This window comes from Panthera pardus, unplaced genomic scaffold (genome assembly GCF_024362965.1).
Source record: "Panthera pardus isolate Hobbes unplaced genomic scaffold, ASM2436296v1 HiC_scaffold_5, whole genome shotgun sequence".
NCBI lineage: Eukaryota > Metazoa > Chordata > Mammalia > Carnivora > Felidae > Panthera > Panthera pardus.
The window spans coordinates 4,788,924-4,803,729 of NW_026526980.1; the positions used below are offsets into that span (position 1 = coordinate 4,788,924).

The following is a 14,806-nucleotide window of genomic DNA, read 5'->3' on the forward strand; positions in this document are numbered from 1 at the left end:
CGTGTCGTACGGAGTCAATCCCGTTCTCTGTCTCCCTGTTGGCCGGCGGTAAAATCCACCTCACGTAGAGTGTGGGGAAGAGTGCCTTGAGGAGACGGATCGCCTTGAGTGGCCGGGGGGCAGTGGAGACCACTCCAGAGTAGGCATGAAGGAGCACAACCGGATCACGTCGTCTCCCGCTAGCTGCTGTCCCAGGATCTTGGCGTCCAAGCCTTGCCCGTCCCTTTCCCCCAAAGTCTACCTCGTCACTTCCTTCCAGAGTCCCCACCTCCACCCTCCGCGAGCTCTTGCCCACGCCTTGCAGCTGCTGCCTGTGAAGCTCGAGGCAAATGCTCGCTCCTTCAGGATCCTCCCTGGGTGGCGCATCCCTGAGTCGGCCCCCAAACAGAAGAGCATTTAGAAGTTAGCTGGACCTTGTCCACGTTTGGAATCTTCCTATTCTAACCGTGCTGCTTCCTTGCTCTGTGGCCTTGGAGACGTGACTTAACATCTCTGGGCCCTCCTTTCCAACTAAAGGGGGAGGTTGTGCTGGACTCTGGTCCTTTGAAGTTGTAGAAGGAACTGTTTCAGTCCCTTGGGGTCCCCCCCCCGCCGCTTCACAGAGAGTGGAGTCGCCACTTGAGGAAAGTCACGATAACCGTGGAGTGTTTTTCTTCCTGTCGAGAGAGGATTTGGCCACAGATTTCCTCATTTTTTGACAAATTCTCAGGGACTGGGGGCCCTAATAGGAAAGAGACAAAATGGAGCTCGTCATGGAAGTCCAAGAACCGGTTCAAGTCCCTGACTGTCCCGGTTCTGGTGACCACTGCCGCGTCCCCGAGGGAGCCAGCGGCTGGGCCCCTCCTGCCATCCTCGCTGAAGGGGGCCGAGAGATGGTCCGGCCCAGGAGCACTTCTCCCCTGGAACCACTGGCTGCCAGGTCCCAGGGAGCCAGAAATGGGAGGATTAGAGCGATGTCAGGATGGCGTTGACATCTCTGGGGAGGGAAAACAGACGCCAGAAAAATTTCACTTGATGTTCTTTTTACCATTTAATAAAGCAGCGTGCTTCGGAGTTAGACGTTTAGCATCAAAATGGGATCTAGAATCTGCAAATTGAATTTTCCTCGCCGTCAAGTGTCTTGACGAAGCCGCTGCTGGTGAGGCGGGAGAGGGAGAACGGCCCAGCTCCAGCCCTCAGGCCGTCCCTCACCCGTGTCATCTCCCCGGCATGGCTTAGCCTTTGGTTTGGAGCTGGAAGGAATTCAATAAAGCAAGATATATTGTTATGGTTTATTACGTCAATGCGTGTGTGGAGGAGTTACTTAGAATCCAGACAAGCAGCTCTTCAGTGCTGTCCTCCACTGTTTTGTCAAGGTTCTAAATGAAGCGTCATCTAGTACTCAAGGGGCCGTATTTCAAGAGTTCCGAGAAGTGTCACCTTCCCCCTTTGGTAGAATAACAGGAAAAGACGTGCTTCAAGCGCAAACAATCCATTCAGCTCTCCAGCCTTGGATCAGGCGAACCATTTGTCTCTGTAAGTGTATTTTTCCAGAGCCACCTTCGAAGGGGGGTAAGGATTCGGGGCCCCTCTCCGCACCTGGCCTGCCGGAGTCGCCCTCACAGGTCTTCCCCTCGCCCGGCCCCCCAGGTTCCACTTCAAGGAAAATGACACTCAGTGCCCAGCTGGACTCTGTGCCCTCGCGTTTCCTCTTCACAGCCACCTCTCCCATGTCTTGTCTGTTGTGTTCGAAACGCCGTCAGTGTTTACTGGCAGGAAAAGGATTCCTTGGCCACTTGAAGGTAGATCCGCGCCGTCGACCTCTTTGTATTTGCGCCTCTCTGTCGCGAGCGCTTAGCCCGGTCTCTCTTCGCCGACACCGCCCCTCGCCTGGTGCGGTGCCCCCCACCCACCGCCTGTGTGCTCGTCGAGTGGCCGGCCCCGCTCATCGAGTTCTCTGCCAGGAGCTTGAGGCGCACCTGCCGGGCGTGCCTGCGGTTTCCTTTCTGTCCGGTCGCTTCGTCTCCGTGTGCGTTTCCCCCACCGTGGAATGTGTCCGATTATGGGTGGCCTCTGGTGGCACACAGGCCTAGCATGAGGTGGCCGAGTGGCACGTCGCGCAGAAGTCACTCCTTTCCCGTGTCCCCCGTTTATGTCCGGGAGCGTGTCACTTTTCGGGGCTGGCGTGCCTTCCGCACCTCCTAAGGATCCGCCGAGCCCCGTCTTTAACAGAGAGAGCAGGCCTGGGCCGCGATGAGTTGACGCAAGTCAACGATCCTTGACTAAAATGTAAAAGCGTTGTCTTTTTTTTTTTAACACTGCCTGTCAGCGTGGCAGCATGTTGATTTCCAGCTTACACGTGGGGATAGAAAATGATACGTTTTGATATGTACTGATTCAAGTTCCATTTCAGAGAACTGTGCAGTGAGCTCTAGTTCAGGCAGCACCGGTCGTGGCAGAAGTCACGGAGATGGACCCCGGGTCGCCGAGGTTGGGCAGCGCCTCCTGGGGCGCCTTTCAGGATGAGCGGGGTTCTCATGAGGCGGCCCCCTGACAGCTTGCCCCTTTGTGCGTTCCAGGCATGGATCCTGAAAAACTAGAGCAAATCCAGCTCCCGGTGCCCAGTGCGGCCGACAAGACCACCTACAACCATCTCCTGGCCGAAAGACTCATCAGGATCATGAACAACGCTGCCCAGCCAGGTGCCTGGGGTGTGGCTGCTCACAGGGGCAGTAGAGTGAGAGGGACCGGGCCGCCGGACCACGCACCAGGAGCCCTGGGTCCTCGGCCTGGCCTTTCTGAGAGCGCAGGCAGATTTCAGCTCCTCCCTGGGCCACCCATACCGCTCTGTCCATCCGCGTCTTCTCCTCGGGATCTCCTCCTCCTTCCTCCCCTGTCTGTCTTCTCCTTCCACACCCAACCCTTCTTGTGCCAGCTTTGCCAGTGTGTGTCACCCTCCTCTCGGGGAGGCCAAGGCCACGTTTGAGCACGAACCAGCCTGAGAGTGTGCATGAGGGAAGTTTGGAAGGTTCGGATCAGGGGCCCTTGATGGTACAAGACCTGCCCAGCGTGTGGCACCTGTCAGCCCAGTTCTGAGGTTTTGGCCGAGGATCCTCAGCCAAGGCGAGGGCTAGAAATAACAGGAGGGGTGACCAAGCACAGTGATTCCTAAGTGGAGACACCTTTGCCTGCAGGGGACGTTTGACGATGTCTGGGGACATTTTTGGTTGTCACAACGTGAAGAGGTGTTACTGTTGGCCCCCAGGGGTCAGGGATGCTGCACAGGACAAGTGCACAGGACAGCCTCCAATGACGTAGGATTATCTGACCCAAAACATCAGCAGTGCTGAGCTTGAGGGACCCTGATTGCCAGGCGGATTCTCTGCAGAGGCAGGGGGATGGGCCATCAGGGTGTGTGAGAGGGCACAGAAACGGGCCCAATGGAGACGTGGCCTGGTTAAGAGGGAACCACTGAGCGGTACAGTAGGAGCAGTCAGGCGACGAGCCCACGTCAGGCTCAGGAGAAGGGCAAGGGTGGGAGTCTTGATAACAGGTGAGGACTCCAGAAGTCAAGGGGTGTGGGCTCCACGAAGCGGCCAGAGCCCGGCGTGACTTCGGGGAGGGTGTACAGAGGCTTGGGGGGATGGCTCCACGGAGAAATGTTGATCGAGTGCCTCCTGCATGCCAGCCGCTGTGTGCAGATGACGAGGGTCCAGGAAGTACAGGACGGGTGTGGCTCATGCCTTCCAGGAAGCCACGGCTGGGCATCCCAGACTGCTGCGACTCCACGAGGAGATAGAATCTCGAGCTCAGGGGTGCTCGGGGCTAGAACTAACACTGTGGCACTCACAGACATAGGGTTGGTGTTTAAAGCCACGGGAGAGAAGAGAGGCATATCGGGGACCAAGCCCTGGGCCACTACAGGTATCTCAAGGTGACGAAGAGGGACAGCCAGCACGGGAGCCTGAGCCGGGTCCCACACGGAAGAAAAGGGGCGCGAGAGAGACAGGTGTGGCTCAGGACCAAGGGCACTTGGTGGGGTCAGTTTCTACCGAAAGGTCCAGTATGGGGAACAGAGGTTGGCTCAGGGGGCAGTTGGCAGGGGCTCTGTCAGCAGGTGTGGCTCAGTGGTTGAGGATGGCAGAGCGTGGTCTGAATGTTGGAGAGGAGCCTCCAGGGTGGGGAGGGACAGCAGCCCCTTAACGGGGCCAGTGGCAGGAAGTCTGCGCCTGCCAGGAGCTTGCAAAGGAAGAAGGGTCTTGGTGGAAGATCACATCCCAGTCGCCTGGAGGCGGCCGCAGGGGTGTCGTGGCTGAGCCAGGGGGGTTCCGCGGAGGGGCAGGCAGCAGCGAGACTGAGCCCCGGAGAGCTGGAGGTGGGAGGCGGGTGGTGGGTGGGCACAGCCTGCGGGGCTGTGTTCACGCTGGGCCCGTGGGGCCCTGAGAGAGAGCCTTGGAGCTGAGACCAAGCAGCCTCTCCCAGTAAATGCTTCCCTCTTCTCCGGTTCCCCTCCTGACACGTGAAGCAGGAAAAGGATGGGCAGGGAGGTGAGCACTCGTGCGTCTGCCTCGAGTTTTTCCCGGTAGCCTGTCCCGGTCCTCAGGGTTCCCAGGGCCTCAGGGCTGCAGCCTTGAGACTTCCTCCTCTCTTGGCCCTTCTTCCACATCGAGCCGTCTCCCCAGAAACGAGCTTAAAGACGCAGGGAGGAGTCTGCCTAGGAGCAGGGTGCCCTCCCATCAGGCAGTCACAGATGCTTCTAGGAGCTGTGCTCCACGGGGCTTTTGGCATTCAGAGCCCCTGGAGTCCACTACCGCCCGGGGTGAAGCTTTGGACAAGTCACTTCGCTTGTCTAAACCCCAGTCTTTAGAGTGCCCATAGCGGTGGGTTTTTGTAGAGACTTCTCGAGGGAGGGGTCCGTACAGTGCCCAGCACGGTGCCCGGTTCACAGTAGCATAGCAGGTGGATCGGTCATGGACAGAAACCCATACTCAGACTGGCCGAGGCAATCCAGACAGAAACAAAACTACTGGCTTGTGTGACTTGAGGTCTTCTGTGACTTCAGTGCTGGCTTCAGGCGCAGCCGGGTACCGAAGCTCAAGTCGTTAAGACTGTTTCTGGACTCTACTGCTGTGTGTGTGCCCTTCTCTCCTCGGGCTCTGGGCCTGCCAGACATACTCTGGGCGGTCTGGGGGAAAGGGTGGGCTGTGGGGGAGGGGGTGGGCAGTTTGTAGAACCCCGAACAGAAGATTCGAAACTCCGGCGAGGGTGCGGGGTGGCCAGTGTGGATCCCGGTCTGGTGCCACTCAGGCCCCACCACTGTGCCCGTGCTGCTCTCGGCCCAGCGCGAGGAGAGGTTCTCTTGCCCGGTGGTTCCAGCACGGTGTGGAATTGAGCCTTATTGGCTGACTGGCTCCCTCGCCCGTCCCTCCCTCAGTCACCGTGACCAGAGAGATAGGGCATCTGACCAGCCTGGCCGATGTGCCTGTCCCTGGGACAGAGGGGAGGGACCGGCTGCACCCAAATTGCATGCCCAGGAGTGGAGTTGGTGATTCTCCAAACGAAAGTGGGGGTGCTTGTTCCTGAAAAGAGGAAGGAACCCAGCCAAGCAGAGCAACCACAGACGGCCACTTTTTCAGCCTCCAGTAATAAATAGTAACAATCTTTTTCCTGCCTCCTCTCCCCTGATAAAGGGGGTGCAGGGGAGTACCTGGCATGGGCGGTGTGGGTACATTCTGTTGTCATTGACTGGGGAGGGGTTGGCCCGTGGGTTTCCCTCCGTGTCCCCACTGGGTGTCCAGGGCCCGTCACCTGTTAACCTCAAAGCGATAAAGGCGAGAAGCTGTATTTGAGGGCTTCCCGCCAGGGTGTGCGAGGCTGACCCAGCTTTCCTGTGCAGATGGGAAGATCCGGTTGGCGACGCTGGAGCTGAGCTGCCTGCTCCTAAAGCAGCAAGTCGTGGCCAGCGCGGGCTGCATCATGAAGGACGTGCACCTGGCCTGCCTGGAGGTGAGGGCCCCGCCCCCGCGGCCCGTGTTCCCCCGGAAGGGATGGAGGCGGTGGGCAGGAAGCTGCTGGATCCGGATCGGAGCCCCAGCGTCCGCGGCACCAGCGAGAAGCAGGGCGTAATGGCCCCGATGCCTCTCCAGAAGAACTGCCCTTCCTCCGAGACTGGCCCGATGAACCTGCCTAGTTACTGAATTTGTGTGGTTTCTGTTACAGTTACCGGCCTTATATTTGTCACCGGAATTGTATTATTCTCCTTTCTGCATTACAGAGATTTTATACATATTCAAACACACGCACGCTTCTTATTTACTTACGGTTTATTGTGCCAATACCTGCATCTGTTGTTTTTAAATAGTTTTTATTGCCTTTCCCCTTATTTTTCATGTTTATTTGAGAAAATTTGGAAAGTACAGGGGGGAAAAAGTAGCAACCCGAGTTGACGCTTTGCTGGGTGTCTCTCCAGATACACACACATGTATAAAAACGGAGTCACCATGGCCATATTTTATAACCCGCTGCCCCCACCCAACTCGGTGTTACCACCTTCCCCTGTCACCACCTTGAATCACCTCTCTTTTGCCCTGTTTTTATTTTGAGCTCACCCTCCCTCCCTCTCACATTACGAACCACTAGATAGATTTAAGGAGATTAGCCCGGCCTCTCCCCTGTTTTACATGCTCTCAAATTTTGGAATTAGTAACTCACGCGACTCCCTGCCCTCCCTCCCCACCTCCCTCTGTTTTCACAGGGTGCCAGAGAAGAAAGCGTTCACTTGGTACGGCATTTTTATAAGGTACGTTGCCAGAGCACAGGGGACGGCAGTGTGGTGTGGGTCACGTAACTGGGACTGTAGTGTGTGGGCATACGCACGTGAAGGTCACAAGTCCGTGGCTGCTCTGTGTGCCTGTGCTTCCCTAGTGACCCGTGTGCAGCGTCCCAGTGCCCGGACGCTGTCCCAGTCCCCAGTCCCTGGTCTCCCCCTGCTTCTCTTACCAGGGCACCTGTTGAGGATTCAGTGCTACTGCGGACGGTTTATCAGTCACGTGTGAATTTGTGTATTGCTGAATTTACATATAAGTTGTGAATTACTTACACCTGCACATGACTAAGTCACATATGTAAATTAATAGGTGCATGAATTATGTTTTTCACGTAAAGTAACTTTGAATTGTATGTGAATTTATGAATTATATGCATGTACGTTATTTTTTTAATATTTTATTTTTGAGAGAGAGAGAGAGAGAGCAAGCATGAGTGGGGAAGGGGCAGAGAGAGAGGGACACACAGAATCCCAACGGGCTCCAGGCTCCGAGCTGTCAGCACAGAGCCCGACACGGGGCTTGTACTCACAAACCACAAGATCATGACCTGAGCCGCAGTCGGACGCTTAACCGACTGAGCCACCCAAGCACCCCTGCATGTACATTATTTATAGACCTGTGTGCCAGGAAACCTCGTACAGGCTTCTAGAGGTTTATCATTAGGGGTAGTGAGATTTTGTAAAGGACCACCATGACTTTGAGTAACAGAGAAATTTGTAGATTCCTCTTCGGATTCCAGATGTTTAGTTTTGAAATATCTCCTTGTGATGGTTTTGTGTCATTCTTATCTAGGGCATGATGTATTCCTTAGGGAAGCATGTAATTTGTCAGCGGTAGGTGGATTAATCCATATTGACATGGACCTAGTCCCTTCCTGGTTTTCGACCTCTGCGTCAGGTCTTTCCAGGTCCAGTTAGCCACAGTTTCCCCTTGTCGTTTGGCTGATGAGGAGAAAGGTGTTAGCGCTGCCATTTTCTTGTTGTTCAACCTCTTTGATTTTTTGTATTCTCTTTAAACTGCCATGAATTATAGGCACATAGGCACCAGAACTCTTTTCTTTGCCAGAAGCTTTTTAAGCCACTGCCCATTATTGTCCATGTTCATTGAGAGAAAAGCAGGCCTTGTAATCTAGGATCCACCTCGTCAGGCTCAGACGACCCCGTGCAGCTGCAGCATGGTGGGCACACCCAGCCAAGGGTGGACCCTTGCGGGCCCCCACGCACAGGGGAGGAAATCCCAGGCTCCCCTTAGACCATCGCAAGAGGCTTGGCCTCAGCGAGGATACACGTCCTCGGCAAAGCCCAGGAGAAAGCGGAGGCCTCACGGCTGCATTAGTCATCTTTGGGTCTCTTTCCAGGATAACTGCTCTTAGTTTGTCCCCTGCCCCCCACCCCCCACAGAAAGTCTTGCATTGCAAAAACCGAAAGACAGAGATACATAGGTAGACATTTGCCCAGAGGGTTTTCTTCACCATTAGTGAAAGGAGAGCTATATTTGAATTGCAGCTCCCTTCTCCCTACCCAGATTGTTCTTTTATCCTGTAAGTTTTACTTATAAGGTCTTACATATAATACAATCCTGTAAGGTCCTAAGTATAATATCTCAGAAGGTGTTGGATATTTCCAGGGTCGTGATTTCTGTGGTTCTTACGTGGAACTTATACTGGAAAAATGTATAAAGGATCTCTTCCATTCCCACCCTGCCCATGTATTTGTGTTTGTGGATGTGTGATTCAGGACTTAGGAGAGAGACAGGACAGTTCCAATAGTCCAGATGCATTCAGCTGAATCTCCCCTCCCCTCCCCTCCCCAGCTGTGCTCCATCCAGTGGTGCCCATAATGACCGTGCTCGCATTTAGCAGCCCTGGCCGGACGGCGGGCTCTGTGCTCAGGTTGACCCGTGCCACCCTCACGGCGACCCGCGTAGATGTGGGCTGTCACTCGGGTCTTGCAGCGGGCCAGCGAGAGGCTCTGAGAGGTGAAGCTGGGATTCGGCCCCTGGTGTACATGTCTCAGACCCAAGTTCTTAGCCATCACAGCCCCGCGGAACTACAGAGCCTCACAGGCGTGCCTCAAAAATGAACGGACCAGGCTGTATAATTTTAGCGTTAAGTATACTTAATTACACGCTTCCTTTCCGAGGTGTGGCGCCTCCTGGTTTGAACACGGCAGCTGAGCCGGGCTTCCCCATCTCTCCCACCGTTCTTGACAAATACATGATGTTGAACACTCGCCATTTTAACCACATTTATATTTTAATTTTATGTGGTGGTGTTTTGTTGCTGTTTTAATTAGCTGCCTTGACAGAAGGGATCTAACTATACGTGCTTAAAAAAAAAGGGGGGGGAGAGAGTCGTTGAGAGGCGCAACATGATATCCGGGCTTTCATTTGAGAGAGCGTGTGTGTTTGTGCTCACGTGTGTATTTTACTTCCTGGTGATTTTCTAGAACTCGCTAATGAGAACCAGATGGCCCCCCAAGCCGTGAAGTGGAGTTTATAATACTTTGGTGTTTATGGAAAAAATATGCATAATCTCCCTCCCTTCCTTCCTTTTTAGGGAGAAGAAATTTTTTTGGACATGTTTGAAGACGAGTACAGGAGCATGACAGTAAGTGAGGGGCCAGAAAGCACTGGCGTGGCCTGTGCGGCTCGTCCTGCGGAACCGAGAGAATTCTCACTTGGGCCTTTCTGACCGAAGGACACAGATTGGCGGGGAACTGAGTTGGAAATGGTGCCTCTGGCTCGCTGCCACTTTTGAAATCTCAGATGACACTCACTCCCCCTGTTAGGGTCGTGCCGTAGATGGGTCGGAAAGATTCACTTGGGTGCAAAATGGTCCCTGACTGAGGTCTCACGCCACGTCAGGAATGTAAAGCATGTTGTACGTAGTTCTGCCCTTGCTGCCCGCGTCACCCTGATGGGAGTGGCTGCTGTCATTCTCTCCTGTCACCGATCAGGAGGCGAGAGGCTGAGTGAGGCCCCAGGCTGCCCAGCCAGGGAGGTGAGAGCCAGGATTCCAAGGCAGAGCGGTTCCCCTGCAGTGTCCTGCCCTTCTCTGCTGGGCCCCTGGAATGTTCCGGCGTGTTGCTTGTCCTCGAATCCACGGCACCGGCTTAGAGTCCTCCCCGTCTGCCTCCGTCCGGCAGGCACGGTCATGGGAAGAGATTGGGTCACACAGCTCTCTCTGTCGTGTTTATTTCTCTGCATCCCTAACACCTGCCCCTTCGTTGGCAGTCAGTAATTAGGTGACAAATGCCCTTTTTGTGGACACTGCTCATCAAAGAGTGAAGCGATTCGGGAAGTTGCAATGAACCTCAGTGTCACAAACACAGAAGCAGCTTGCTCACAGTGGCTCCTGGCTCCCAAGCCCATCTCACCGGGGGGTGGACTGCTGGGCCCTCACCACACCCCTGCCCTCGGCACTTCCGGGCCCTCAGCGGACAGGGAACGTTGTAAGTTGGCATTCTTCGTCTCCAGATGTGCCCGAGTAGTGCCCGGGCCTCCTCTGGTGATGTGTAGGTCACCCAGGTGCATCTCACACCTGGTGGTGGCCACTGCCCCCCATCATTCCCCTGACCCCCCGGAAGAGTGTCTCTGTGTCCTACTCTTTGTTTGGACCAGTAATGGGAGTGGAGTGGATTTAGGGATGTCTCACCCCCGGGATGTCTCCTTCTGCGTTGCGGTTCTCCACAGGTCGGTTTCCTGTTTGAAACGGGAGGCTCGTACGTCACCTGATGATGTGGAAAAGCTCGGGGTCCTAAACCCCTGCTCAGTTTCTGCTCTTGTTACCTCCTGACGATGTGACCTTCAACGGGTTGCTTCCATCCTAAGCCTTCATTTTTCCCGTCTGTAAAATGGGGCCCACAGCACGCACCCGGCCTGGATGTGTAATACCGAAGGGGTGCTTCCCATAGACGGTGTGCATGAGTGCTTGGTTCCCCTCCCTCCCACCATAGGGGCCTCCCCCGGCCTCGTTTGTCTGTCTTGTCGCATGTTCATTGTGTGTCCTGCACGGTGTCTGGCACCCCAGAGAACCTGAAAGGGGGCACACCCCATACCTGAAAGTCTAGTCCTTAGGTCAGACTTCAGGAACCAGTCGCTGAGCTAAATGAAGCAGAGATAGGCCCTTGGGTGCTGCTGATGTGCTCACGGAGACCCTTGTGCTAAATCCAGGCCTTCATTTTTGACCCTCATTCATTTCTGAATCACCTCCTGTCTAATGCAGAAGGTGTAATGAGGGCAGCCGTCTGCTGTTCTGCGGAAGGTGGTGGAGACAGGTGGGGCAGAGCGGAGGGGGCTGCCAGGGGGTGGAGGGCAGGCCGGAAGGCACTGCCGGAAGGCGATGCCAAGGGCGGCCCCGGGGCAGGAGATGGGGTTCTGTCACCCTGCCCTGGGATAAAGGGACTTGGGAGGAGGGACCCCAGGCCTTTGGAGGAAACTGCTTACAGCGGCCCAGAGGAAGAGGCAGGCAGGGTGTGCTGTCTCCTTGGCTGCTTAGCACAGACAGCTGGGCCCTCACCACACATGCGTGTATAGTTAGCTGTGTGTTTCAGGAGGGAAAAAAAGTGATAGGATTGAAGCCCACCTTCTTTAAAATAGATAGGTAGGTAGGTAGGTAGGTAGATAGATAGATAGATAGATAGATAGATAGATAGATAGATAAAGGGGCGCCTGGGCGGCTTAGTCGGTTAAGCGTCCAACTCTTGATTTTGGCTCAGATGATGATGTCACAGTTCCTGGGATCAAGCCCCATGTCAGGCTCTGTGCTGACAGCACAGAGCCTTCTTGGGATTCTGCCTCTCCCTTTCTTTTTGCCTCTCTCCGCTTGCTTTCTATCTTAAAATAAATAAACGTTAAAAAAAAAATCACTCACATATTAAAAAAAAAAAAAAGATACCTAAAACAGCATGTGATGCTTGAAGCAGTAAAATTAAATCTCTAGGACATTTACCTATATAGGAAATGTCATTCCTTTAGGGTGTCTGGTAAATGAAGTGTCTCTGTCCAACGATGCATGCACATTCAGTGTCAGTACTGAGGCAGCAAAGTTCCAGGAGGGGAGATGTTGTTACCATTCATCGTAGTCATCAGAGAAGACTTCCTGGAAGTGGTGTGGAGCTAGGCAGACAGTCCCGCTCCTGTCTGGCCCAGCGGCTGTGGGCATACGCGCTTTCTCAGGGCTCGGTGTTCCCCTCTGTAACACGGGACAGCATCAGCACTCCCGTCCAGTGGTAGGTGAGCCCCACAGGTGCCCGGAACTTAGTAGGTGCTCACTGCGTAGCTTTGTTTTTCTGATCCCAGCTAAGATGCTGAGCGGCTGAGGAAGGAAGTAGGTCGGTGGTCATGTGGCAGGAGTCGTAGGGCGTCTGGAGCCAGCTGAGTCTCCGTCTTGTCGGCGGACTGGGAAACATCCCTTCCGGAGTCTTCGGGGGGACTAAATAGGATCTGTAGCTCACTGCCTGCCTTCAGTCAGTGGTCTGCTCTCCACCAACGGGGGGCTGCCCTCGCCAGGTCTGTCGTCGTCACTCTGGGGAGTACAGAGAGAGGGAGGAGGCTGCGGTCAGGGACCCGCTCCCCGCTGGGTGGAGGGGCCCGAGAGGGTGGGAAAGCACAGCTTGCCACAGCACGGAGGCAACTCGTCAAGGGTGTCCGAGCTGTCAGTTCAGGGGAAGGAAAACTCTGCGTCTCGGGAAAGAAAGGCTCGCGTCCCGCACGTCTGGCCGCCTCGAGGCCTCGTGCCAGCCTTAACGTGGGCGCGCTGTACCCGTTGGCTGTTGGCGGGTGAGATGAGGGGCCCGTGTAACCTGCCCCGGCCCCTCCCTCCCTGCGGTGAGGTTTCCTGTGATGTCTCTCTTCCAGATGAAGCCCATGAACGTGGAGTACCTCATGATGGACGCCTCTATCCTGCTGCCCCCGACGGGCACGCCGCTGACCGGCATCGACTTCGTGAAGCGGCTGCCGTGCGGCGACGTGGAGAAGACGCGGCGGGTGAGTGAGCGCAGGTGGGACCCACCTCTCCTGGGCTGCCGTCTGCCGGGGCCGCCGCCGGGGCCGGGAGGGAGGGTCTTCCGGCAGGTCGGGAGCCCGCCGTCCACCCCGTGTCCGGACAGCGGGCGGACGGGCGCCCCCCTCGCGCCCTGCCGCCCGGACAGACTTCTCAAGGGGACCTGCCCCTTGCTAACGCAGGGTTGAAATTCCGCGGCGCGGTGCCGGGCAGGCTGCCTTCGCTGGTGCAGGGCGCGACCCCCAGCCCCAGGCTGTGAGAGAAAGCCTCCGGGCCGCTGCGGGCACCGGGGGCAGGGGGGTGAACAGAGGGCAGGCAGCGCAGGTGAGGCCCGTGTGAAACTCTGGCCCAGAGAGGCTCAGCACCCCCGCCCGAGATGGTGTGGTGTTAAGGTATCTGAGGGATCTCCAGGCAGGCACCCGCTAAGGAGACTGCGATTCTCGCCCTGCCTGCTTGCCTCCGTGTGTGGCGGGCACATTAGTTCTCAGAACCACCCCTTATCAGCGCTTTTTTTCTGAAGCAGTCTCGCAGGGTTCTTCACGGTATGCTATCTCTCTCGTAAGATCAGCTTCTTTCTTAGAAAGCAGCGTCACCTTGGGGCGCCTGGGCGGCTCAGTCCGTTGAGCGTCTGACTTCAGCTCAGGTCGTGATCTCACAGCCTGTGAGTTTGAGCCCCCCATCGGGCTCTGTGCTGACGGCTCAGAGCCTGGAGCCCCTTGGGATTCTGTGTCTCCCTCTCTCTCTGCCCCTCCCCTGCTTGCGCTCTGTCTCTCTCTGTCTCAAAAATAAATAAAAACATTAAAAAAAAAAACCAAACTACTTTAGAAAGCACTGTCACCTCTTCCTAGAAAAGCATTCCCTGGAGACATGAACGGATAAATGAGATGAATCCCTTGCCCTCTTCTTCTGAGTTAATCCCAGGCTAACCAGAGCCACAGAGGTGTTCGTTCTTGGATTTTGACAACCAGGAGTCACCTGCTGGATTGGCCTCAAACAGGAAGATTCCGTGGGCTTCCTCTGCCCAGGCGGTGATTTCGCCTTGGAGGCACGGGGTGGCGGGGGACGCAGAGGAAGTCGGACCTGTGTGTTTTAAGTCCATCCGCGTTCCCTGCCGTCTGACCAGACCCGCAGACCTCACCACAGGACCCACCCTGTCTGAGCCAGAGCGAGGTCCAGAAGGCTGTGAATGTTGAGAGCTCCTGCTCTGTGTTGGTACTGCCTTCTTTCTGGTTCGTGGTCCCCCAGTTTTCTTAATGCTTGTAGGAGCTCATGTCTGACAGAAAGTGAGTCTTCATATCAGTTCTCAGTATGAACCTCCTGATGTAATTTTACAATTGTCCTAGGAGACTGTGCTAAATTTAACCCATCTCACAGAGGAAGAAACTGAGGCATGAAGAGGTCCAGTGATTTGCTCAAGGTCCCCCAGCTGATAAGTAGCAGGAGCCAGGACTCGGCTCGGGCAGCGTGGCCTCCAGAGCTACCCTCTTAGCCACTCTGACCTGCCACTCCCTACTGCCACCTTCGTCATATTTATCAGTCCTACGTGGTTCTGGGCACCAGGGACGTGGAATACACCACCTCAGTCATCTAGGAGTCAGAGTCTAGAGGCCAGGGTAGGAAAGGCAGCATCATCAGTTTAAGGAATATGGGGTCAGGCTCTTAATCCCGCCTGGGAGCGAGGTGGCACGGGCACCAGAGGGATAGGCCGGGCAGCCAGGGGGTGCAGAGCACCAGGGAGATGTGGCTCATTCCAACACCTCTAGGGAAGGGACATGGCTGGAGCGCAGAGCGAGGGAGGCCCAATGGGAAGTGATGAGGCTGGAGGGAGCTGATCTCAGGGGCCTTAGAGCCCAGCCAGGACCTTGGCCTTGGTAGCTGATTGCTGACATCAGGCCCTGCCAGCCCAGGGCAGACGGTCATGGTCCACAGGAGAGAATGGGAGAAATTCAGGGGTGGGGCAGATGGCAGAAGGAGGGTTGCTTGGGCTTTGGGGTTC

General features: G+C 55.6%; 1 protein-coding gene across 9 annotated transcripts in view; it reads left to right on the plus strand.

Annotated features, from left to right (window-relative positions):
• The window catches only part of CLEC16A (C-type lectin domain containing 16A), a 201,717-nt gene that overhangs the window by 78,730 nt on the left and 108,181 nt on the right, over positions 1–14,806 (plus strand). For all 9 annotated transcript variants that reach the window (XR_008419366.1, XR_008419367.1, XR_008419368.1 and 6 more), the window contains exons 13-17: positions 2,559–2,681; positions 5,876–5,985; positions 6,734–6,778; positions 9,364–9,414; positions 12,666–12,794. Coding sequence is in view for 6 of the 9 variants with exons in the window: in XM_053894494.1 (XP_053750469.1) it covers positions 2,559–2,681; positions 5,876–5,985; positions 6,734–6,778; positions 9,364–9,414; positions 12,666–12,794 (458 nt within the window). In the remaining 3 variants the exon portion in view is untranslated. The remainder of the gene's footprint in view (positions 1–2,558; positions 2,682–5,875; positions 5,986–6,733; positions 6,779–9,363; positions 9,415–12,665; positions 12,795–14,806) is intronic.